Source organism: Xiphophorus maculatus, chromosome 18 (assembly GCF_002775205.1).
Source record: "Xiphophorus maculatus strain JP 163 A chromosome 18, X_maculatus-5.0-male, whole genome shotgun sequence".
NCBI classification, from domain to species: Eukaryota; Metazoa; Chordata; class Actinopteri; order Cyprinodontiformes; family Poeciliidae; genus Xiphophorus; species Xiphophorus maculatus.
This window is the reverse complement of record NC_036460.1, coordinates 7,616,825-7,641,685: the sequence shown is the minus strand read 5'-3', so window position 1 is coordinate 7,641,685 and position 24,861 is coordinate 7,616,825. Positions and strand designations below refer to the sequence as shown.

At 38.0% G+C, this 24,861-nt stretch overlaps 1 protein-coding gene across 4 annotated transcripts; it reads left to right on the top strand.

Moving 5' to 3' along the window:
• The first annotated feature begins 375 nt into the window (after positions 1–375).
• mtus2 (microtubule associated scaffold protein 2) lies at positions 376–24,515 on the top strand. 4 transcript variants are annotated; one of them, XM_023350859.1, is made up of 15 exons: positions 376–504; positions 8,077–10,020; positions 10,203–10,386; positions 10,707–10,886; positions 13,357–13,500; positions 15,232–15,330; positions 16,290–16,477; positions 20,951–21,017; positions 21,304–21,518; positions 21,649–21,754; positions 21,831–21,904; positions 21,988–22,086; positions 22,168–22,287; positions 22,603–22,700; positions 23,246–24,515. In XM_023350859.1, the coding sequence occupies exons 2-15, from the start codon at positions 8,290–8,292 to the stop codon at positions 23,451–23,453; spliced, it is 3,513 nt and encodes a 1,170-aa protein (XP_023206627.1). In that variant the 5' UTR covers positions 376–504; positions 8,077–8,289; the 3' UTR covers positions 23,454–24,515. The 4 variants fall into 4 exon arrangements, with proteins under 4 accessions (XP_023206627.1, XP_023206626.1, XP_005796879.1 ...); XM_023350858.1 differs by having other exon boundaries at positions 22,600–22,700; XM_005796822.2 differs by lacking the exons at positions 376–504; positions 8,077–10,020; positions 10,203–10,386; ... (2 more) ...; positions 15,232–15,330; positions 16,290–16,477 and adding an exon at positions 18,667–18,735.
• The last annotated feature ends 346 nt before the right edge of the window (positions 24,516–24,861 follow it).

The window sequence follows — 24,861 nt, the reverse complement described above, 5'->3', positions numbered from 1 at the left end:
TAATGTTTCACTAAGAGGCTGCTGTGGTTAAGGGGATGTGCACTGTGCAAAACTGTGCAGACAGCAATTTACATTGGCTTTCACAGAACATCAATGAGATATTTCAACAATTCAAATGTCATTAAGTGGTTTAATACAAAAAGTAAAGGGCAAAGTCCAATCAAAGCAAATTAATTTAAATTATTTTTGAAAGACTGCCAGGAAAAATCATCCCTACAGGTACTAAGATATATTCAGTGTTTTATTATTATTACTGCTCTGTCATTTACTTCTGAGCAGTACTTCATCTTGTGTTTGTGAAGTTATTGGGTGTAATTACTGGTTCAGACCAGCAGGTGGCAACCCACCTCAGCGTCACCTCTCGTCTTCTCACCTCCTCCCTATTTTCCAGCAATCCTGCAGACTGATTCCTCTCCATCTCGCCTTAACACCCGATACTTCGCTTCTCTTCCGTCCTCTCTTCGCCTTGGAGCCCTTCAGAAGAGGACTTGCAGAATCCGGCCGGTAAGCGTTTCCGTTCCTCCTGAAGGACAGCAGGTGAGTCCTGCTCGTCTCCGTCTCACTCGCAGGCTCGGGAATAAATGAGATTGATGAAGGCTGCTGCATCTGCTGGGATGCTGCGGGTGAGCCTGTTGGTGCTGGTGTCTGTAATAACGTGTAAGCTGTGGTTAATTGTTTTTTTAGGAGTGGCAGCTTGATTATAGTCATCCTGGAATAATATCTCCTTCCTGTAGGTGTGCTTACCTTTATTCTGTCAGATCCTGAGTTATCCATATCTTGTTTTTCATCTGTAATGTTTGAATTTGCAATATCCCTCCTTCCCTTTTCTTTTTGGATGATGAATATAGATGTATTATATTTAGAAAAGGAAGGACTGGAGATGAGTAAAACTAAGATGACAGATTCAGCTGGTTACTGTTCACAGTTAGTCCAGATGTGACAGTCACAGCAAAGAACAAATACGGTCTACATCTAAGGCCTGAAGCTTATAGCTTATGTTACATTTTTATTCATTAACACAGCAAACCATCTGCACACCTAACGCTGCAGACTTCGAGTGGGTACACAAAGAAATCAGGACCACTCAGGCATTAAAAATTGGAGGGAGACTAGTGCCTCCATTTTCATACGTCCTCAATATTTCATGAGAATCCTGCACAAACCACCCAGTGAAGCTAAGTACACTAAACGTAGGTCTTGATCTCTGTTTTGCTTCAGGATGATAACTCCTGATGTAGAGGAAGCCTCAGTTTCACAGAAGACTACAAGTTATTGCAGTCCACAGTCAAAACAAGTGTACAGATTTCATCACAGCGAAGGTCCTTCCTGGTTGTCAGGAGGCAGGTGGCAGGGTGAGTCGCTGGGTTATGGGGGATGGTGAGGGAGAAATATGCTCAGGGAAGCGTGTTGTTAGGACTGGCAGAAATTTCCTAATTATCCCTTGTGCTATAATTATCAGGTTGCCTGAGGTGTTTGAGGAGCACAGCAACAGCAGGAAAACAAGAAAGAAACTGGCGCACGTGCTAGCATCAATGTACTGTACAGCTATAACTGTCCAGCAAAGCATGAGTGTGTTCCCTAAGGAACTGCACTTTATTTGGAATACATCATATGTACTTTACTTGAGTCCTTACATTTTATGATACTTTACAACATGTTCCAAATTATTATGCAAATTGGATTTAAGTTTAAAGTTTGAAGATTAATTTTTTTGTTGTGCTATTAAGTTTATAGATGGTATTGTGTGTCAGGGCTCTTTGAATCACTATAATTAATTTCAGAGAGCTGGGTTGATTAGTTTGTCTGGTGAGCTCAATTAAAGGAAATCTACTTAAGAAGGATGTTCCACATTATTAAGCAGGCCACAGGTTTCAAGCAATATGGGAAAGAGAAAGGATCTCTCTGCTGACGAAACTCATCAGATAGTGTAGTGCTTTATGACAAGGTATGAAAACATTAGATATTTAACAAAAACTGAAGTTATCGTACTGTGAAGAGATTTGTGGCTGATACAGAACAAAGATGGGTTTCTACAGATAAAGGCATAATGAGGCATAATAATTTGGAACAGTGCATTTTGAATTTTGTATTTTTGAAAAAAATATTGTTCTCATGGGGAGCTTTGTTCAGTAAAATTTGATTTATGCTGTAATAGTTCATGACTTGAAAATTATACTGACCATCATTTGCATTGACCATTTAAGAAAATCTGAGAAAATATCACTTGCATAATAATTTGGAACACGGTGTATTCTTTCACTTTTTCTCTTTCATCTGAGAGAAAAAAAACATTCCTCTTTTCTCTGAGAAAACTGAATATTTCTTCTCAAATACTGTCAGAAGAACCTTTGTGTATGGCACAAATAGTGACTTGAAGAAATATTTTTTAAATCATTTTTTCCATGTTACATCCATAAACAATGAAACATGTATTTCATTGAGATTTCACATGGGAGTCCTATGCAAAGTAGAATGTAATTGTGGAATTAGAAAGAAATTCCACAAGGAAGTATGGAACTTGTTTGTTTCCAAGTTATACGTGTCTGAACAGCCTGAGTCAATGCTTGCTTTGATTATGTTTTTGGTCGTTATCAAAACAAAAGGTAAATCTCTGCCCCAGTTTCAACTCTTTTGTAGCCTCTAAGAGGTTTTCTTCTAGGATTCAGATATATTTAGTGTTTTCTTTTTTGGTTGGCTCTGAACAGTTTCATTATCTGCTTAAGGAAACCATCACTGTAGCACATTGTTTAGTGTAGAAATTAGGGTCACATGCAGTGTCAATTAGAGTAGAGTTTTACATAGGGGGAAAAAGTTAGATGTAGTCTCTTCTATTTGTTTGCTTTGACTCTTACATGGCTTATGACAAACTTTAAACTTTTAATTGTCTCTTTCTATGATGTCTTTCTGATTTACATTGTTCCATAAAAGCTAGATTTGCTGACTAAAAGTTCTCCTGTCAAAAAATTCTCCTACTCTGGCTGAAGAGGTCTGGATTATGAGCTTTTTGGGTTTTTTTCTTATTTGAAAAAAAAAAACAACAACTGTGAAAATCATAGGTGTTGCTATTTTTTTACTTTACCGTTATTCCATAATTGGTCTGTCACATAAAATCTAGATAAATTACATAGACATTTCTGAGTGACAAAAAGCAAGTTCAAGAATATAAATGTATGTGCAACATACTGTAAATAATAATTTGACATTGGACATGTTCCAGCTGGCAAAAGAAGCAGCTTGTTTTTCTTAAAAGTGTGAACAGAATCAAGTTTATTTCTTCAATTACTGTTACACTGTACTCATGTTTTTCTATCTCAAACTGTTCAGAGCTTTGATTGAATAAATCTTTCAAAATGTAATAAGTGCACCATATCATATCTATCACCACTGCTCTGATAAATACTGATGGCCTGGACTGTCTGTGCATTGGCTTGACTTTGTGCTGGATTGATTTCAAGCTGGAATTCAATTTAAGGCATGGGAAAGCAATCAAGACCACAGCAGAAACAAGCCTTTTTACCGAACTGCAGCTACTTTCTTGAAAATGATCTCTTGTCAGGCGTCCCTGGATGTCTGGTTGCCCTAGGGGAGGCCTAAGCTTTATTTGGTGTGAAGAAATTTCATGTGAGCTGGCTCGATACAGGCTGTTGGGATTGATCCGCACAATGAAAAGTTAAGAACCACAAAGAGAATCGCAAATAAAATGCTGCGGAGATGAGCAAAGCAGTCTCGTGCTCATCTCAGAGTTTCTTCACATTTTATAGGCTTTCAACAGAAAGCTTAGGAGAAGCTAACACAAGGTTTGTTCTTTAGACATAACACAGCAGTCATTTGGCTGTTGTGTTTTTATTCTATCTAAGAGTGTTTTCCATTGCGTTTACTTTTTAGTGATCTTTGACACAAAAATATACAAATATAAATTGTTGATGTCTTGTGGCATGTTAATGAATTCACTTGATACAATCAAAACTTTAGATTGTCTACTTCGTTTTGAACAGGTATGTGTGCTTTAGACTGACTGACACATTTATTTGTAGTGATGTGTGAAAAAAAAGATAAACTAAAGTAATCATTTATGGGAAGAGCAAAATCTCACAAGAACAGCACAGCTCTCACATGACATGTATGTTGCACATATTCTCATTTGTGGTTATAATGTTGCAATAATCATTGTGACTTAATAATAGCATATCACACTATGTTATACAGCTTGTCTGCACTGCAGTAAATTCAGTCAACTCAGGTGAAAAGGATGGTATGACCTGGTATGAAATGAATGTCAGCAATAAATTATGTTTTAGTTCCAATGAGTCAGTTGATCCTTATATATGACAAAAAATAAATAAAGCCAAAGGGCGAGTACTGAAAAAGTAAAATACCTGGGTATGATGCAGCAGAATACTGTAAATTACAGCCCCATGATGGCAATACACATGCACTATGCACTTCAAATGTGACAGTAATTCCACGACATGTCAGAAATTTCATTTTTCCTACATTTAGACCAACATAATATATGTTTTTCAATATGCCAACATTCATAGCAACTAGCAAGATAGGTGACAGTATGACAGCAGTTTAAGAGAGCTAAAAATGTGTAATAAGTGTTTTCAGGTCACCAAGTCTCATGTAGGCCTGTAGGATGTTTCACACAATTATCTAGGTTGCTGATAAATGTGGCTGCTCCTGTATTTCAAAGTCTCCATCATTCCTGGAAATGTTCAACCTATAACCCACCTGAGAGACCTGAAAGCTGAAATAAGTTCATACTTTGACTTCATTAAAACCTCTTGCGTTGCTGTATGAGACCTGATCGGCAGGAACAGGAAGTGCACGTATAAAGAAATCTGATATGTGATTTATCGGTTTGTGTACAGCCGGGGGCTTTGCTGAATCAGCTCGTCTCATGTGTCTGCAAGTGCAAAGTAACTGTGGGAAATCTCTGCAACTCGTCTTAATCTAAGTAACCACAAGTGAATAGAACTAAACTAGTAAATTTCATTCATCTTTTGCAGGTACATGTTTTTCTTCTTGTTGTAGACATATGTCAAGCCTTCACAAGGATGTTTTTATTTCTACTGTGTAAGGGTTAGAAATGGGGAGTAAAACCATGAACCAGAGCAGTATTCAGTAGTTTAATTTTTTGCTAACAGGTTGATGTGTGTGAAAAAGACATTTACTGAAGTTCTGTTTGTGCACAGAGCAGATTAATCCAGCCTTTGTTTAACCCTTTGCCGGTTCACATTTTTGTGAGAAGAAAAAACAAAAAACACTGATCATTATAATGAGGCTTGGCAACAGGACAGTTTTATTAAATGTCCAGTTAGATTTTATGAGCTGAATGAACTTTTAAAACAGCAGAGGATAAATTCTTAGATTTGGCGATGAGAGCTTAATGTAGGTGGATTTGTGGGCACGGCTGAGATCAGAGGGACTTTCAAGGCTCTTTTTCTGCACAGGAATTCAGTCAGGAAATCCTTTGCAGACATCCTTGATTAATTTTTTTTTTGCCTGAAAAGATGAAGGGAAATGGCAGGAAAGTTGTGCCTCTGATTTTCTCCACTTTGCAGAATTGAGCAGCTGCAAAACTTCCTACTGCAGAGACATTTGAGAAACCTGACTGGCACATATGAGCTCATGTGGGTCAAAATGATCCAAGTAAATATTTTAGAGCTTTTTTATTGTATTGTGATCGGGCAAGTAAATAAGTTGGTAAATTTCACAGATATAAAAGGTATGGAAGTATAGAATTCTAGAGATACGCATGGGAAAAAAGGCTCAAATTTAAAATTTATCTTGTATATGTTTTTCTTCTGCTTCAAAACAACTTAAAGACACATTCTTACAAGATTTACATCCAACCTCACTCCATCTTGTTACATTACTCATGCTTTTGTTTGTGTGTCCTTCAACCCTGAGGGAGAGTCTGGGCTGTTTTACGTTGCAGTTTAGTCTTTAATATGTAGTAAACAATTTATTAAACGTCAGTGAATCTCCAGCCTACAAAGAGAATGAAGTAAAGGTTTAACAGCTCTCACTCATGTTACTGCTGTGATATATGTGAATGTGCTCAGCTGTTACTAAAGCTATAACCATGACCATGCTGTGGTCAGTGGGATTATGGCCAAGATGCAGTTGTCTTCGATGGCTGTAACACCATATAAGCATCAGTCATGTACATTCTGTCAGTACATCAATACTGTACTTCTGTGATATGTTAACTTCAAATACTCCCACAGCTGGACAGGGATCCTCATCAGCCGTTTCAAACAATATCTCCGTAAAAACTGGGGCTTTAAATGCACAAAGTGCAGAGCAGATCAAAGTCTGTTCAGAGACATATAGTGATTGAAAAATGATCTGTATCATATACTTTATCAAAGATTCCAATGTCTTTAAAATATTAAAATATTAGAATTTCACTTCTGGGGTGGACCAAAACTCCAGCTGCTCATGAACACCAGGAATGTGGCGCCCACTGAGTGAAAATCAAAATACTGTATTCCAGTTGGAGACGGATTAATCAGGCATTTCATTGGCTACTTTCAGATGTTTTAATAAGTAGAGTGCATTACATATCGTATTCTTCCTTTACAATTCCACTGTATCCTATATATAACCTATGCAACATTGTATGTGTATTATTTTAATTCAGCAAATAAATGTGATGCATTATTGGCAAGGCCTTGAATAAGGTAGTGGTGTTGTATCCAAAATTTATTACAACTGGTTACATTATCCTTATATTTAACATTATGATCACTGCATAATTTTCAGATATGCAGCCCCATTTCTACCTTTTCTCTATAAGCTGAGACAAGAACAAAAAAACATTTGCGTTACTGAACAGATCCCTACTTGCTATGCAAATTTATTGTAGAAAGTCCCAAATAATATGGCAAAGTAACAAATCTTTCAGTGACCATTTTTGAAGGATTCATCCACCCAAGTTATTTCTTCTGCCACTATATTAAGAGAACCAAAAACCATTAGCAGTGCTGCACAGCTTGAACATGGCTTGCTGTCCCTTTAATTGTACAAGAGCTCTGAAAATGCAGACCCTTTCATAGTAAATGCAGCCATCAACAAAGCTAAGAGCCTCCTGTTCTGCCTGCAGCACAGCATGCAACTCTTATTCACTTCTCAGAAGACAACATAGTTTCTTCCATGTCAAAGTGATGAGCCATGGTCGATGTAAGTTCTGTCGTTCTTGTTGCATTTATAAGTGCGCGCAACAACAAAAAATCAGAAATTAGAATTGAAAATACAGCACAAAGTAACAGCTGCCACATAATGCGTTATTTATGACAATATCTATACAACTGATGGGGAAACAGATAAGTTAAAATTATATGGTGCACTCTTTGTTTTGTTTTCCTCTCTGTTAATGTTTCTCAACATTGCAAAAAACAGGGCAGATATTCAGTCATTCCTTGATTGTAATTCAAAAATATAATTTGATCATCTCTTTGTTCCTTTCCCTCCAGTCATCATTATTTATAATGTTGTTGTTAAATCCTTCTTTTAGGACTAGTGAGGTCTGTCCTAGTTTCCACTTTTGTTTACAGTCATATTTATACAGGACATCTGAAGCTTGATGAGCTTCTCTCTCCTGTTTTTATACTACATAGTTTTATCTATGTCACATGTAGACCTGGGAGAGTTGTATTAAGTGTTCATTCATACTACATGATATATACTTCAGATTAACTTGCTTACAAACAAGTTTTCTAAAAACTATAAATCCTGGCAGATTTATAAGTTACCTGTGTGTCCTAACCCTAACCCTGATATTTTATTCAGGTTCACATTAAAATCTGACATTTACTGATACTGAGTCCCACTATAATGCCTCTTTAAAGTTAAAGTAATTACTTCTCTGAATGTCTGACTTTTCTTGAGTCTGTATTCTCCAGTTAACGTTTAATCAATTACTAAATTAGTTGACGATTATTTCAATAATCTGTTCATCACAATTAATCCAATGAATCATTTCAGCCCTAATGACAAATATTGTGGGATCAGGCTGTAATACCAATTCTAATGTCATGCTGTTTTTATTTTGCTCTTGTCTTACAGACTCCAAAAAGATGTAATGAGGACATCTCTTCAAAATTTGCTCTTATCTGAGACATTCTGATTCCTTCAGTGCTGGAAAAAAGCATGTCATTATGTGCTCCTCTTCCGCATGTAAGGCTTTTTAATGAGAAGGCAGAGATTTATAACTGACGCTATGGATGAGTGATGTGAACGACCTCCTTAGGGTGCCACAGACTCTTAACTTTGTCCATAATGTGTGATCAAGTAGAAGAAGTTGGTGACCGGGAATTGAGGAACAACAACCAGCAGGGTGCTGGTGATGCAAATGCCAACAGAGTTCAGACAGAGGAGGATGATGGGAGAACTGGACATACTGGCTCTCTGTCAGGGATAATGACTGAGACAGCAGAGCAAGACAAAGTCATCATCTGGGGCACAGACTCTCAGTGTGACGACCCCGAGCTGGCTGAGTTTGAGATGTTGGAGTGTCAGGAGTTGGAGGCTTATTTGGTTGAGGATGGGGAAGATTTTGTTGGGCTCACAGAAAGGAAGAAACATCAAGAGGAGACCTCACCGTGTAGTAATGCCACAGAAAAACAGGCAACAGGCGGTACAAATCGTAAAGGAATGAAGTCGGTTGTGGATGTTGCTTGTGAGCAGGAATCATCAGCGTCTCATGTCTCTGATTCTGATGTTTTTGTGACCTGCTTGTCCACCACAGCTACTCTGACGACAGACTCCTGGCATGTTGCCCCTGGTAACCACTCTGCCCTCTCAGAGGATCTTACTGTGGCCTCCCAAACCTGTAGCATCGTCTCTGAGCGAGACAAAGCCCCCCCAAAAGCTGATCTCTCCTTGTCAGCTAGAAAAAGCCCAACACACCAGCAAGATTTAGACATGAATTTAAATTCAACACCTCATCCAGAGATTATTGTACCACAACAGCAAGTGGAGAATGGTGTCTTAAGCGAGGATGTAAGCAACAAGCAGAACACGGATAATAACCAGAGGAATGTGGAAGGAAAAACCATTTCAAAGGGAGATTGTGATAATACAGACCACAAAGCTTTATTCTGTGTAGAAAGCAAAACTAAAATGGATAAAGGCACACAAGCCAGTGAAATCCTTGAGTTGATAAAACCAGTCAATAGTGGTGCAAAAGCAACTCATCCATCAAGTGAACCAAAAGTGGTAAGAAAACAAGGCTCATTTGATAACGGTCTAAAGAAACAAAACTCTTTTGACAGGAGTTTCAAAAAGCAGCCATCCTTTGAGAATTCTTTCAAGAAGCAGCTTTCTTTTGATAACAGCCTGAAAAAGCAGGGCTCCTTTGAGAACAGCTCCAGCTTGTCATCTCAGGAGCGGAGGAAAACATGGGGAAGCCCTGGTCGATCTGCAGCCCCGGCAACTCCCAAAACTACCTCCTGCTCACCCAAAAGACAACCGCCAGGTTCTCCAGCTAAAGTCCAGGGCACAAGGGCTTTGAGTTTGGAAAGAAGTGCTGCTATTCAAAAAACTTTTGGTCAGATTGTCAGACTTCCGAATAAAATAAACATAAATAGTGGCATTCCCAAACCCATCTCTCAACAGAAAGAAAATGAGCCCAAAATTCCCCCTCTACCACAGAAGCCCAAAAATGTGAGACCAAAAATCATTACATACATTCGAAAAAGCACACCAGCAAAATCACAAGACACCAACACCCAGTCTGAAGGCTTAACAAAGGCAACTCAACCACTATCTTCTTCTGGTGCACAAGCTGAGAAGGATTCAAAGGGGGTTCCTCAATCCAGATCCACTCCGGTTCTCAGCTCCTCCAATGTACTGTTCGACAAATATCGACAGGAGTTGCAGAAGGCAGGGTACTATCCGCCAGGCGCAGCTCCGATGGGCGTGAAACCTCCAGGGAGCACCGCACCTCAGAGGGTGAGCGGGAAATCAGAGAGCTTTCATGAAGAAATGTCGAAGAAATACGTCCAAGAGGTGAGATGTAGATTCTGGATTTCACCTATTCCTAACATACAATGACAATCAAGATGTAACATAATCAATCTCCCTTACCTTTTTAATTTTTTTTCCCATTGCATCCCTCAACTTCAATATATTCATTGTGAAAGGAAATGTAGCTCTTGTGACAGTAATTGGTTGCTAATGTCCTTCATCAGCATCTTTACCAAGACGGTGGAGGCGTCTATCGTTCACCTAGAACTCTGAGGCCTCAGCTAGGTTTGGGGGCAGTCAACAGGCAGCCCGCGGCCAAGACAAGAGTCCCGCAGATGGGTCAGAGGTCAGCTCCACTATCCTGCCGTGCAGCAAGCGTGTCCACCCCAGGCCTCCAGGACCAAACAGGTAAGATGGTGGAAAGTTAACCTCCATCAGTTTGAGAAATCTTTAAAAGGTTAACATTAGGACTTTCTGTCAATATTCATTGCATATTTCAACTCTTTCAAGCCCTATTGTGCTTTGGTACATGCTGGTCTCTTCTATATTGTGCTCTAAATTTCTGAATAGATGTATTTTTTACTAGGTTTATGATTTTGTAATGTTTATTTATTTATTTAAATTAGATAAATTTAAGCAGTCATGTCACCACAATTATAACCTAAAAAGGGAACCCCAGCTTCATTGTGTTGTATTCCACATGGAAAACCACATATATTTCTGCCAAGGTCCAGAAATTACACCCAAAACTGTCCTGCTGAAGTCGGGCCAGTCCGGTCTCCGTCCTCCAGGCTTTTCCAGCCTTCCAGCTGCTCGACTAGCTGCTTTAGGCGTCATACGCAGCTCCAGCGCCTCATCGTTGTCCAGCAGCCAGGCCAACGACAGCTGTCACAACGACCAATGTCACTGTAAGTCGCGATGCTTTTTCTATTTGACTGTGCTTTGATTATACAGGCGCAAGTCAATAAATTAGAAAACTGTCGTAACATGTTTTATTTCATTTATTTGAATAAGAAAGTGAAACTCATATTCATTAAACACAGAGGGATTTATTTAAAGTGATGACCATTGCCTTACAGTACTCATGAAATTTAGAATATCACTTCACACAATTAAAAAATGATTTTATTCCAGAAATGTTATATTGTAGCAATGTTAAAAGTTTGTTTTTCTCTCTCTACAATGATGTGACTTAAGATGTTTTCTCATTAAATATTGGGATTTTGTTTGTTTTTTAATATTGGGCAAACAAACTGAACCTAAAAGGCTTGTTAAGATATACTGATTAACATCACAATTAAAGCTTACATCTCTTAATATTCACAAATTTGCATCTTAATATAATAGAATATCAATAAAAAGTTAGTTATTTTCAGTAATTCAAGTCAAGGAATAAGACATTCTTAGATTGATTACAAAAAGAGTGCTGCAGTATTTCTAGTGTTTCATAATTACAGCTTACAGCACATACCCCAAATTGATGAGCGATCAATTTGTAAGATTTATTTAACTGTGATTTATTTTCATAAAAGGATGCTTATTAAAAACTGTATTGTGTTCCAATCAATTTATAACAACTTTATCTTTTGGCTGCCAAAAACATAGCTTTGATCCATCCATGTATGGTCTCCTGAAAGTGTGCTGTAGTAAGATGGCAGCAATACAATTTTAGCTAAAATAAAAAAAAGAAAAGAAAACTGATCATGCTAACCAGAATCCAAAAGTTTGTTGCAACTTCTAATATAAAGGTACCAATCAGAGTGCCTGAGGCCTCTACTCATCGTGTTGTTGTTGTTGTGGAGGTTTGACTAATATTGCACATGCAGCCAAGCATGCAAACAACAGCATAAATTGCTGTATAGCTCTGCCTATTAGTCAGTGCTCTTCCTGGCTTGGTATCAGCTTCAGTTAAAGGGAAAATGTGCTGACTCTCCCAGGTGGATTCAGACTGCTGCAGTGTGAAGAGATGCGGCAGTCCCTGTGAAAGTATCACACAGACCTACAGGGTGTTCATTTTAGAACCAGACTATATTAAGCTGCAGCAGTTGTAAGATTCAGGCAGTTAAGTGTGTAGTAGTGTACAGTGCAATCTGATCTGGACTAAGGTCACAGTAAAGATGCTCAAGGGCAAAAGACTCAGTTTTTTTCAGTTTGAAAGTGTCACATTACCTGTAGAAAGTGGAGTTGTGTCAGCACAACCATTGATTTAGCAGCTGAATGTTTTATAAGTAATGTAATCTGTCTGTCTGGTTTTTGACTTCCTGTTTACGCAGACATAGTAAACTTTAATCTAGACATGTTTGTATGTAAAAATGGTTAGAAACAACTCAAATTAAAAACTAGAAATGCATTAAGTACGATATTCCTCGCATTTCCAATTTTACATTATTACCATAACTTAGAGTGTAGCAGAGCGTAAGGGGGAGGGTGTAAGCGGCGCATACTCAAGCCTGATTGACAGTTCTAACTGAGACCTTCCTCCTGGCTCTGATTGGTTGTTTCTGAACAATCAGTGTATTTCTGCAAATGGCAATAGCACTACAGGGAGGGGCTTCATTTTTTTCCTTTTCTGTCTCATTTTGTACAATCATGACAAAGTAACAGTTTTAACAAATATGTATGAAACATATTTTTTTAATAAAAGATACATATTGCAATTTTGACTAGGAAAAGCATCCTGCAAGTTTCTTGTTAATAGTTTCAAATATAGTTATTATGAATGTAACCACATTTAATACATAAATTGTATTAAAGTACTGGCTGTTGGTTCAAATATTCAAATGGTACATTTGAATATTGAAAGTGTGAGTTATTATTTTTTACAGATTTTTTTATTGGCCAAGAAAAGCAGCAAAATGATTACCATTTTGCTGCTAATATTGTATTCTCTTAAAGAAAATGTTTTTTGTTCATATTTTCTCCACATCTAAAACTGTTCATAATAAAAAGAAAAAACTGAGATGCAGTAACATGTTTGCAGCATTTCTTTTTTGTGCGCTTGGTAGTTCAGACATTTAGAACATTCTCTACAGAAATGTGTTTTTAAGCTGCTGGTTACACAGAAACTGAGTAGCAAAAATATACAACCATCTTTGGTATATTTTACACCAAAGATGGTTTTTGCATCTCTGGTGCAAAAACCAGAAATGCAATAAAGATGTTTGCAGCAATGCTTTTTTTGTGCTTTTGGTTATTTAGAAAATTTGCTACTGGAGTGTCTTTAAGCTGGAAAGAATTCTTCTTTCGATTTGAAATCACATTAACGTCAGCTTAAATAGTCTAGTTTTCCTCTAGCATGTCACAGGGCTGCTGCTTTTTCCAGACATACCTGCAGGTAAAGCACAGAGATTCACGTTTATCTGTCTCCTTCCTTTGTAGATCCCTGCTCTGGCGGTGATGAAACACTTCCACACAAAGCCGTCATAGACAGTGAAACCTCCCAGGCTAAGGGCCGGGTTCAGCCCTCCAGCACTACGAGTCTGCAGAATCGTAACCTATCACCCCAACATGGCTCCTCCCTTGGTACAGTCACACATCGCACAGACAGGAGGAAATAGTTTTCCGATATCCAGTTTCAGTGTGTGTGCTTGTGAGCGATATTCAATTTAGAGTTATCCTGAGGTGAGATCACGTTATTTCCATGCCTGGATGTGAATTTTGACAGCTGGTTTTAGACCTCGAGCTGTGCTGGATCATTTGATTTTGTCACCAAAAGAAGCCATTAAAAAAGAAAAATGGCAGAAAAGTGCTGCAAACCATTTCTTATTTCTCTTTAATGAAGTTTGTTTTGTATATTTTTAGATAAAGCATTTGAATAGCACTGTTGCCTTTTAGGAAGAAAGAGTTAGGTTCTGGGATCTCTCCTCCAGCTTCTTCCCAAACACATGACCATTTGTTAATTGGTCTTTATATAGTGAATGTGTGTGTGCACGTTTTTTGGTCCTGCTGGTGTTTCTGTACTGTCTTGTAACTGGTGACGTGTCCAGGATGTACCTCTATCTCCTTATCTAATGACCACTGGAAATTGGCACCGGCATCCCCTTGCATGCAAGGACAAACTGGCATAGAAAATAAATGGATAAAATGACTTTTTTTTTCTTACCCAAAATATTTTGAAAAAGAAAAACAGAACTAATAATTAGGCTTTTCATAGAGCATTGTGTTTTTGTTGAGAGGTTTTGCTTCATTTTCTGCTTTTTTAAGTTGTATCTTAGCATGATATTTTAAAACCAAAAACAGCAATCACAGAGTGCTTCCTTTATGATCAACAATGTCTTAATGACCAGTTTCCTCACTAATAGTCTAATTAAGGATTTCTGAAAGAATGTGCAGAAAACACCACAACTGCAGGCCTCGGTGCTGTTGTAACTACTGCTTAGCGCCGCAGTTCAGAAGTGATGCAGCACCACACACTGCACTTCCTTTATACTCCTGTAGGAGGCAGTGAGCTCGATCAAATTCCTCAAGTTAATATTTGATTTGAATGTTGGAAATCATCACCATCTAGTGGTCATTCTGTGTAATTGGTAGCTCCCCGGTTCATCGGTACTGTCCCCTTTTTAACCGGCATTGCATCTAGGATTTTTACTATCATACAATTATTATTTATTCAAGGCAAATATATTTTAATGTTTTATTTTTAATGTTTTTATCGCCTTTCATGAGATTTACTAAGTCATACATTTAATTAGATTACATTTATAAACTTAAATTTTCTTACACAATTACACTCTTTAACAATTCTCACATGAATTTAATTAAATTTTGCCCAGATTTTAAAGACCAATGGAAATTGGTGTGAAATTCAGTTTCAGTTTTTCAGTCTTAGCTAAAAAATTGTGTCTTGTACTTTTATGTTGCCTTTGACTGGCCCATTTTAGTACATAATCTATAGCTGTTGAAATATTTTTGTTTTCACAATTCTTTTCTGAAAAATTTGCATGAGTTGAAAAGGTTTCAATTTTGATAAAACCTCTGGTTTTTGACATGTATGCCATGCTGGGGTTTAAGCCAGAGGAGGATATACCTTGATGAAAGCAAACTCTAAGAAAGGACATCCTTCTAAATTATGTAATGTATTCTTATAGGTAACCCATTATGTAATAATAATGTTTATTCTTTACTAGAATCTATTTTGGAACTCTTTTGATGTAACCTCCTAATTTTTGGCATGTATTCCATGCTTTGGGAAATCAAAGAATGCTTTCATCTTGGACATTTTGCAGCAGATCACCAGTTTTCTATTCTGCATAGTGTCGAGGACAGACCTGCAGAAGGACACAGAGGCTGTGCTCTCACCAAGATCTTCCCCTAAAAGATGTGCTGTGGTTCCACCAAAGCCACAATCACCCTGTGAGTCTGTCATGTCACACTGCTCACACGTCAACCTTCTCTCTGCTTTACACGGATGATGTACTCACAGGTTGTGTCCTATATGATATGATGTCATCTTAAGTTTGTTCCATGTCAATTAATTGCTGCTTCCATTCCTTTAAAAATTTAAATTGCGTTTACAATCTCTGCTCCTCATTTCCTGATCTTACACATGGGCGACCTGACGTTGTCATAGCAACAAGCTACAGTAGCAGTAATGCTGCTATAGCTCCCTCTGTGCCTGTTCTTCCAGCTCAGATTACATCAGTGCTCGCCACCAATTTTGCTTTATTCAGAGACCACTGAGACAGAGAAGCGGTAGTAGCATATAGAGTTGCAGTACAGTGAACAATGCTCCAATACAGGACACACATCATGCGGTCCTACTTGAAAAGTAGGAAGCTGCTCCTCTTTCCACAATGTGCAGAAATAGATCTTATTTCCTCTTCCCCGCTTGGGGATTTGCCAAGAAAGGAAAATTAATTATACAAAGCAAACAGAGCTCAACGTTGTAAAGTTGTATGACTCATTGCAGTTAGTACAGGTGCACCCCATTAGTTTATAATATCATAAAAAATGATTCATTTCATCAGTTTAATCTAAAAAGTAAAGTTCATGTAGATTCAGAGGAGTCCAATTAGTTAGATAATGTTCAAACATACAGTGGCGAACTGTATATTATATATATATATATATATATATATATATATATATATATATATATATATATATATATATATATATATATATATATATATATATATATATATATATATATATATATATATAAATAAATTTTTATTTATTTATTTTTTTAATCTGAAAAGGGGGCCATAGTTGCAAGGAAATATCATTGATTAGTATATTTCCTCTGATCATTTTTACTTTGACTCTCATCTGAGTCTAATCAATAACATTTTGGTTATCTGTGCTCCTAGCTCGCGGTCGAACAGCAGCGGTTCCTCGGACAGGACGGTGTCAGGAAGTGGACCGGGCTCTGATCCAGCGGCTACAGGAGCGATGTGAGCAGCAGGCCCTGCAGCTGCAGACTCTCCAGGTCCAGCTGAAGAAGGCCTCTCTGTGCCTGGATGTTTTCAGCATCACCACTCTGCACTTTTGTGATAAGGTAGGCTCTGCAGAAATAAATACGCCTTTAGAGCTAAGATTAGATTCTGTCAGTTCTATGTGAAAAAAAAAAGTTGCACGTAGGGTCAGTTAGCTGTGATGTCTAAGATTTAAGAGCTTTAGATAAGTAAATTGGTTTTTAGGGAAGAATGTTAAGAATATGGTTGAATTAGCTTTCTTGTGTTGAAGGAAGCTATGGTTGAAGCAAACAAGATTACACACTATCACTTCATAAGGACAATGCACAAATTTTATTGTGTAAACAGTATCATCATTGAACTTGCTTCCATTTAGATTCCCATTTAGCTGCATGGTTTTAAACTATCTCTGACCAATAGTGTCTGACAGAGCCAACTGAGAGAATCTCACTGTGAGCTTCAATACAACTACAAAGCATCCAACATCCCTTTGTTCAAAAGACACCTGTAGCATCCAGTTGCTACTGTCAAAGCAAGTTCCTTTGATTTCTTTAAATCTTTTTTTTTCACATCAAGTGTGAGTCTGCAGCATCAGGGCTCATCAAACTTGAGGACTTCCAAAGGTTTTATATTTATTTAAAAAGGGAAAAAGAAGACTAGTTGTATTTTGCCTTCAATATATAGAGTGCCATATGGGAGCATTTTTACCTCCTAAACTTTATGACATTTTGATATGATGTCACAAACTTTTGGTGTATTTTAGATTTTTTATGACAGGTCAATATAATAGCTAAAAGGGAAGTGTAAATTTGGGTGTTTTTTTATACTTAAACAATAACAAGAAAGCTGGTCAGAGATTAGATGACAGAAAGATGAAGGGAAACAAATACAGAAAATAATAGATATAGAAATATCTTTATTATCCCTCAGTGGAGAATTTTAGATGTACCACTAGCAAAATAACAGTCATACAGATTTGTGCTTCTATTATTGGATTCAAAATTAGTTGTGCAGGTAAGGACACTCTACTAAAATCCAGATGTATTTGAAGCCAGAGGAATTGACATAGAGAGCCTAATACAAGTATGTGCCACACTTTTCAGTTTTGCAGTAAAGAAAGGAAGTTGTGGAAGTTGTGAAAGTAATTGAACATTTTTCTTCCGCTTCACAGATTCGGATTTCACATAAGAATCGCATTAAAATACACTTATAGCATATATATGTATAAGTTTATGAATGATATGTGACACTACATGAAAAAGTTAAGGAAGCATGAGAACCTTTGCTATTTACTGTTTAATGCACTAAGATGTTTCCACCTCGTGATTTGTTGTAGATTTTTTTTGTGCTTTGTTGACTCTGGGCTGCTTTGCAAATACATTAGTTCAAAATCTTCAAGATATTTAAGAAAGTAAAAAAAATTCCAAATTAAAGTTCTATACCAAAGTTTGTTTTTATGCTGAAATAATAGTAGAGGACACATTCATTCTCAAAGAAGCCTATACTGAAATTTGGACTGTGAAACACTTCGGGTGTTCCCTAAAAATATCTAAGGAAAATATAAAAGATATTTCAATTAATTTCCTATTATACTTATGCAAATGCTAATAATGGTGCTGTGTGTGCTGCTTTTTAACTATTGTCTTGTCCTTTTATCTCTTCCTTTGATTTTATTTTATTTGTCCTACTATGAGCCCAACCCATTATGAGTAGATTAGCTCATTCTGGATTGAATTAAAACTCCTTTTGATAAAAAAGTATTAAATGTTTTAAACTGTGCTTGGGCTGAACTATTTAGGCAGTTTTTGTCAGATGTATGCTGTTGTGTAATTCTGCAGCTTCTGTAGGAGAAAAAAAGAATAATAATAAGCCAATATTTCCCGCTAATCTGAAAATCTATGCATTTATTGATCAGGTCACTCCCCTGTTTCTTCGTCTGCCTTCAGAGATTCAAAGATGCTGTGTGCGTGTGTCTGGGTGTGTTGCTCTCTGTCATGCTTATGACTGTGGTATGGGGCGTGTTGGTGGGGGGTTGAGAGGAGGACAGTCAGAGCTGGGCTGGGTCTGGCTCTCTTTGTTCCAGTAGAGAGAAATGATGCTCGCAAACCAAGCAGCGAGGTGAGCTTTTGGTCTTTCCCTTCTCTCCTCTCTTCTCTCCCTCTCCTCCGCCTGCCTCATCCCTCCCCTCTGCTTTGACATTCTTTCTGCATCTTTCTTTTCACTTCCCATCTGTCCCTGCTGCCTCCCCATCAGGCTAAGGGATGCTGCCGTTTGCCAGCCTAATATGGGCCATTGCTGCTGCAGGCTTCATTTTCTCTCTCTCTGCTGTCTGGACCAAACGGTAAAGACAGTGTCTACTGCAGGCAGTAAGCTTGTTTTTGTCCGGCACCGAGGATTCCTTGATGCATTTGTAGCTTTGCTCATGTGTGTTTGGTGCTGTGGGAGTCTGAATGCGTGTGTCTATATGATCATTATGTTCACTTGTTTCCTAGCGACAGAGCCGGCAGAGAGCAAAGAGCTAGGGATGATTGTGCTGAGTCAAAGCTGCCTGAGTTTCCAGGAAGACGGCATGGAATAATTTTGCAGCTGTGCTTCATTCTGATATAATAATTTCAGTGTTGGGGTGTATGTGCGTGTGTGTATGTGCATTTATCGATCAGATTCCTGTGTGCTGTGTCAATGTCTCTCCTCTCCTCCTAACATGTGAATATGCTTTGATCTAAACTCCTCCATTGTAAACTTGCTTTTCTGTCAAAATGTGAAACTTCATCCAACTTCCCACACAATTGATTGCATATTTTTTAGGGGAATTATTATCAAAACAGCCGGATACAAATCTACTCGACATTTTTTAGATATTTATTTGCAATAGGTTCTGAAAACCATGTATCATTTTCCTTCAATTTAGTAATTCTGCATTACATTGTTTTAGTCAAACACAAAATCCTGAAAACCCAAATTAACTGTTGCTATACTGTGAAAAATAATGCAAAAGTCCAAGGAATATAATTACTGTTGCAAAGCACAGCAGTTTTTAAATGACTTCTGGATGAAAGTTTCAACTTTAACAAGGAGGATTTCTTGCAGCCTCTCATGTTCTTCCTGGCCTTTAAATTGTTACAAGACAAAAACTCCCACCAAATAAGCAGCTACACCACTGAAACTAAAGCTGCACTTAGGCTGGAATAAATGACTGCTTCAAGTTAGTTAACTCTATTTAGAGTTTTTCAGAAACTTATTCTATTTTTTACTCTGTGTAGCACTAAACTAAGGGTATTTAGTCAGACATATGTAAAAATTTATCTATTAAAAAATGTCACTTTATTCCCCCCTGAAACATTACATAAAAATGTATTGGTATTCTATAAGGAATAGCTTGTTACCGCCCTTTACTCTAGATTTCTTTTGATACTACAAAACAAAATAATTATGAAAAGTCTGAATCAACAATTTTATTACATACATAAATACTCAATAGTTGCATTTCTAAATTAGATTAAGTTACTTTGCCGGGCAGGAAATTCAAAAGGAAAAAAAAAAAGCACAGAGAACTGATAAGCAGAAACCTGGAGGACGGGTGGAGCTTCTGTGTATAAAATGATGCTGAACATGTTTCATCCCTCTTGAGATCATTCCAGTCTCTTAGTGATGATTTTCTGCTGCATAGAAAACCTCTTAGATGGTGACATCATTTCTACTGGGACATACTGTTGACTGTTTCATACATTTTTCAGAAGCTCCACTTTGTTCCCCTCTGAGTCTTTCTCTCTTCAGGATTGTTGAGTTATTTTTGGATTAGAGATTTTTCTGCAGACATTAATTATGATCAGATATCTTGTTGCTGTCTTTTATCTCTCTCTCTCTCTTAAAAAACCTTATTGGTTCATTCATAATTTGGGCCATTCAACACCTACAGGTGTGTGCCGTACAAATGTGTTGCAAGATGTTAACCTCTACAAAAACCTCCTAATTGCCCCATATTGGCGCAATGCATCTCGGGTCTGTTTAGCTAGTTGAAAATAGCTTAACGCAAGAAAATGCTTACAGTTGTAGATAGCTTGAAATTTTTAAGACATTTGCTATATTTGTAAAGATAGGGTTGAGATAGAAGTTTATTACTGGAACTTTGTTCATCATTAGATAATTACATTATCTGATTATCTCTATGTTATTACTGACAGGAGGCACATCAGTATAATAGCACCGATGAAATATATTTCTGCTACCAATTACAAGACATTTTTAGCAATAATTTGAAGTAAATCAGGTGTTAATCATCTTTTTCTTTTTTCCCAAATCTGTTGTTCTTGTTAGATCCAGAACATTAACTTTTAACGTCACATTTTCCTATTAATCTCTCAATAAATTTAAGTTTAAAATAGTTAAAACTGTGACAGGCAGAGCCCCCTGAGGATCCAAGCTTATCTTCCTGCCAATGTCTTGACCATTATCTATCGTGCTGAACATGATGGAAATAAAATTCTTTCATTTTGCAGTTTGCCTATTAAATACATAAGTTTGTCTCCTTAAATGTGTCATGTTCTGTTTCATTCCAGAATGAGAGCGCCATTGTGAAAGAGAGGGAGCTGTCCCTGGAGCTCGGCAGAATCAGGGATGAAGTGGGTAAGTGGAAACCTCAGGGAGCCAGACTCCCAACATGTACGTGATAGATGACCTCTTCAGAGAAAAGAAGATGTGGAAACCTGAATTTATAAGAGTTAAGAACTTTTCAATTACACAACTGCATAAAATGGGTTAAATAAACATGCTAACCAGAATGGTTTATTTAAAATCCACTATTTATGAGATGAGGCATAGTACTAAATCTATTATTTTGAACATTTGATGAGTAGCTGATTACCAACATTTGAATCTGGTGAAGTCAGTTTCGCCTCTGTATGTTTTCCAGCTGTTAGTGTCGCGCACTGGGAGCAGCTGCAGCAGGAGAAGGAGGATCAGGAGCACCGTTTTGAGGCTGAGCTGCAGGGGCTGCGGGCTCAGCAGCGGAGCGAGCTGGGAGCGCTGGAGGAGAGGCTGAAGGCTCGGCACACAGAGGAGACCGAGAGCCTGCAGGCCCATCAGCGAACTGAGCTGGAGGAGCTACAGTTCAGACACCAGGAGCAGGTGCAGCATGCAGAAACAGACTCTAATGTCTTCACTTGCTCAGGATTTTAATGATTTGGCATGCAGACTGAAAATGAAGAACTTTTTGTTGAAAACAAAACTGAAAAATGTTTCAACATTTTCGTTGTAGCTTGAGGAGATGACAGAGAATCATGAGGCATCCTTGACAGAGATGGAGACAGCCCACAATGACACTTTGGACACTTTGCAGGAGGAGCATGCAAGGACAGTAAAGAGTAAGAAGCACTTTTAAAAACTTCTCCTGTGCATATTCTTCAGTTTGAGATGATAATATGTTATGTCTTTTAAAAGATCTGAAAATGGCTCATGAACAACAGAAAAAGTCTCTAGAGGAAGAGTTTGAGAAAATCAGACTTTCACTCCAGGTATGTGTTTTTTCATTTTAAGGTAAAATTTACCACCAGAAAAAAGTAAATCCCTAGCAGATTTGTGTGCGTTTGATTTTCAGGATCAGGTGGACACGCTTACGTTTCAGAACCGCAGCCTGAGAGATCGAGCAAAACGCTTTGAAGAAGCTCTTCGTAAGAGCACAGATGAGCAGATAGTTGTAAGTTTTCATGATCCAGAACACTATAACACACTGACAGCTCTGAAAATACCTGCAGAACAAACAGCGCTTCTCTTTCAGGATGCTTTGGCTCCATATAAGCATATTGATGAGGACCTGAAGAGCCTTAAAGAAGTTCTGGAGATGAAGAATCAACAAATTCATCAACAGGAGCTGAAGATTTCTGAACTGGAGAAAATAGTATGCTTCAACTTTTATTCCGGATATTTTGTAAAGTAACAGCAATGACTTTTGAGTGTCTTATTCCTATTTTTTTTTTGTAATATTAAATTAAACATAAAGGTATATTTGAATTTGATTAAATTGCTATGAAATTCTATCCTTGCAAGAACAGTCAAATAGTAATGGTCTAAATTAAATGATTATTACGTTCGTTACCTTTTTGACTGTAAAATCAAATGGCATTACCATCTATATCATTCAATGGATTCTAATGCTTTAACTTATTTAAAGACTTTAATGTTTTGCGCTGTTTTCTCCTGTGTTTTTGAGCAGGCTGAAAAGAATGTGCACCTGGAAGAAAGACTGCAAGTGTTGCAGCAGCAGAACGAAGACCTGAGAGAGCAGATAGACAAGAATCAAGCTGTGTCCAGGTCTGTTTGTATGTGCATTTAAGGTTGACTTAGACTTAGACTGACTTTATTGTCATTTTGCATGCACAGGGTGTATACAGAACGAAATTTCGTTGCATACGGCTCAGGACAGTGTTTTCAGCTTCCAATGTTGTGAGGTTACTCCAGAATAAAATAAAATACAGTATAAAATATGAATATAAATATAAGTTGAGTTCAACACTCACAGTGCATTGCAGAAGTTTATTTCATTTGGGTTGACACTGACTAAATGAGACTTTATTTTTGTCTCTTTTTTTCTCCCATCAGTGCTGAGAATCTCTGCAGCTCCTCCAGAGATTATCTTAAAAAATATCAAAATAAATGAGTGTGAATAGAGATGCATGCTGCATTTTATAGACATTTTACTGTCACTTCAGTAATGGATGTCACATAAAATCTCAATAAAACACACGTTTGTGGTTGTAGCATCACACCAATGTTAAAGGTTTAAGGGGCATGAACACTGTAACTACCAAAATGACTTACAATTTTTCTTATGTTCTTTTGTCCCTTTTCTACTTCAGGCAACTCTCTGTAGAGAACGCCAACCTGCAGGTGCACGTGGAGATGGAGAGCAAAGAGAAGAAGCGTCTGAGCCGCACCAATGAGGAGCTGCTGTGGCGTCTGCAGACAGGCGAGCTGAGTCCACACATGACCCCCAGCTCCTCCCCCATCCACCACCCAGCCTCTGGACCGGGCTCCCCTGCCCGCCCCCACTCCTACCACCAGTGACTGTTTGTACCAAACATCTTATTTTATCAGTGTTTTGTTTAACTCTGAAAAAATGTTCCTCTGTTTTAAAGGAATATTATACAATCGGTGGACAAAGAGACAGTAATATGTTCTGTTTGTTTGGGGAGAGTCTCCTCTCATTTGATGCATTTCCAAAACACTTTTTTTCTTTTCTTTGACCTCATGAATTGTACGGATGATTACACGAAGAGTAAAACCTTAGCATGTTTCTCCAGCAGGTGAAAGTTCAGAGAGCATCGCAGTGCCTCATTTACATATTATCGCCTCCATTTACATTTTCATCTTCTCCTCCAGCTCTCAGGATGATGGATAAATAAGACATAGTAAACTCAAAAAACATGAAGCGCCTTCAGTCATCCATTCCCTCCCACCAGCAAGGTCCACCTGGGGGTTGGCAGTATTATCAGAAAAAGCCAACTTCAGTTCTTAACATTTTCATGTAGAAACATTTCATTTATCATGAGTGTATGATTTATACCAAGCCATCTAACCCCAAACCATTCATAACTCCACTTTACTGCCAATACAGTGTATGTATATTATGAGTTATTACGTGTGTAGACTCTGTAGATGTATGACTATCTTTGCAGCATGGGTTGTCTTCCGATTAGAACAGATTTTCAGATTATTTCATGTTTGTATGATGATAAGAATGAAAAAGAAGCACTTCAACATATTTTGGAGAAGAAAGAACCCTCACCCTCAGTTGAATTAAAGAAAAGGTAGTCAACTCATACAAAATAAAACCACCAAAGATGAAGTTCTTAAACTATAACACACTGCATCAGTTACATGCTTGGAACTCAATGCAGAACATTCGTGCTTCAGACGAAGCCCCTTGAGTTTTTTTTTTTACATTTTGGGATGTTTCAAACACAAACTTGAATGTTTTTATTTGGATTTCATGAGCTGAAAGCTGAAAAGTATGCCATACATATGTAAGCTAAAAAAGCATGCATGTAAGATTCCAACATATAATTAAAGCTGCAAGCAGCCTCGGGCGGCCCTCGCAGCAAGCGCCGCTCCGGCCTATTGGCCACCGCGGGGGTTCCGGCCACCGCAGAAGCTCTCGCGCGTTTTCCAGAGCCGCAGCCCGCTCCCCACCGCAGAAGCTCTGCCGCAGTTTCCAGCACTGCCGCCCGCTAGCCGCTGCAGAAGCTGTCGCGCATTTTCCCCAAATTACATCTCAAACCCGTTGGGCTCTTTAGAGCAGAACAAAGGTCATACATATCCAGTTTGGCGCCAATCGGATGATCTATGCGTGAATAAGAGCCAAACGTATGCATATGGCGAGGGACTGATGTTCGCCGTTTGGCCACGCCCACACGGTTCAGCGAGAAGCGAGCATTGACAGAGCTCATCATCCAAATTACCTTGATTAGGTCAA

Excerpts from the sequence above, each read along its gene's own strand:
- mtus2 (XM_023350858.1), top strand. The coding sequence starts at position 8,290 with ATGTGTGATCAAGTAGAAGAAGTTGGTGACCGGGAATTGAGGAACAAC. Across the intron at positions 10,387-10,706 it reads AGGCCTCCAGGACCAAACAG|GTCCAGAAATTACACCCAAA; the intron begins GTAAGATGGTGG and ends ATTTCTGCCAAG. Across the intron at positions 10,887-13,356 it reads TCACAACGACCAATGTCACT|ATCCCTGCTCTGGCGGTGAT; the intron begins GTAAGTCGCGAT and ends CTTCCTTTGTAG.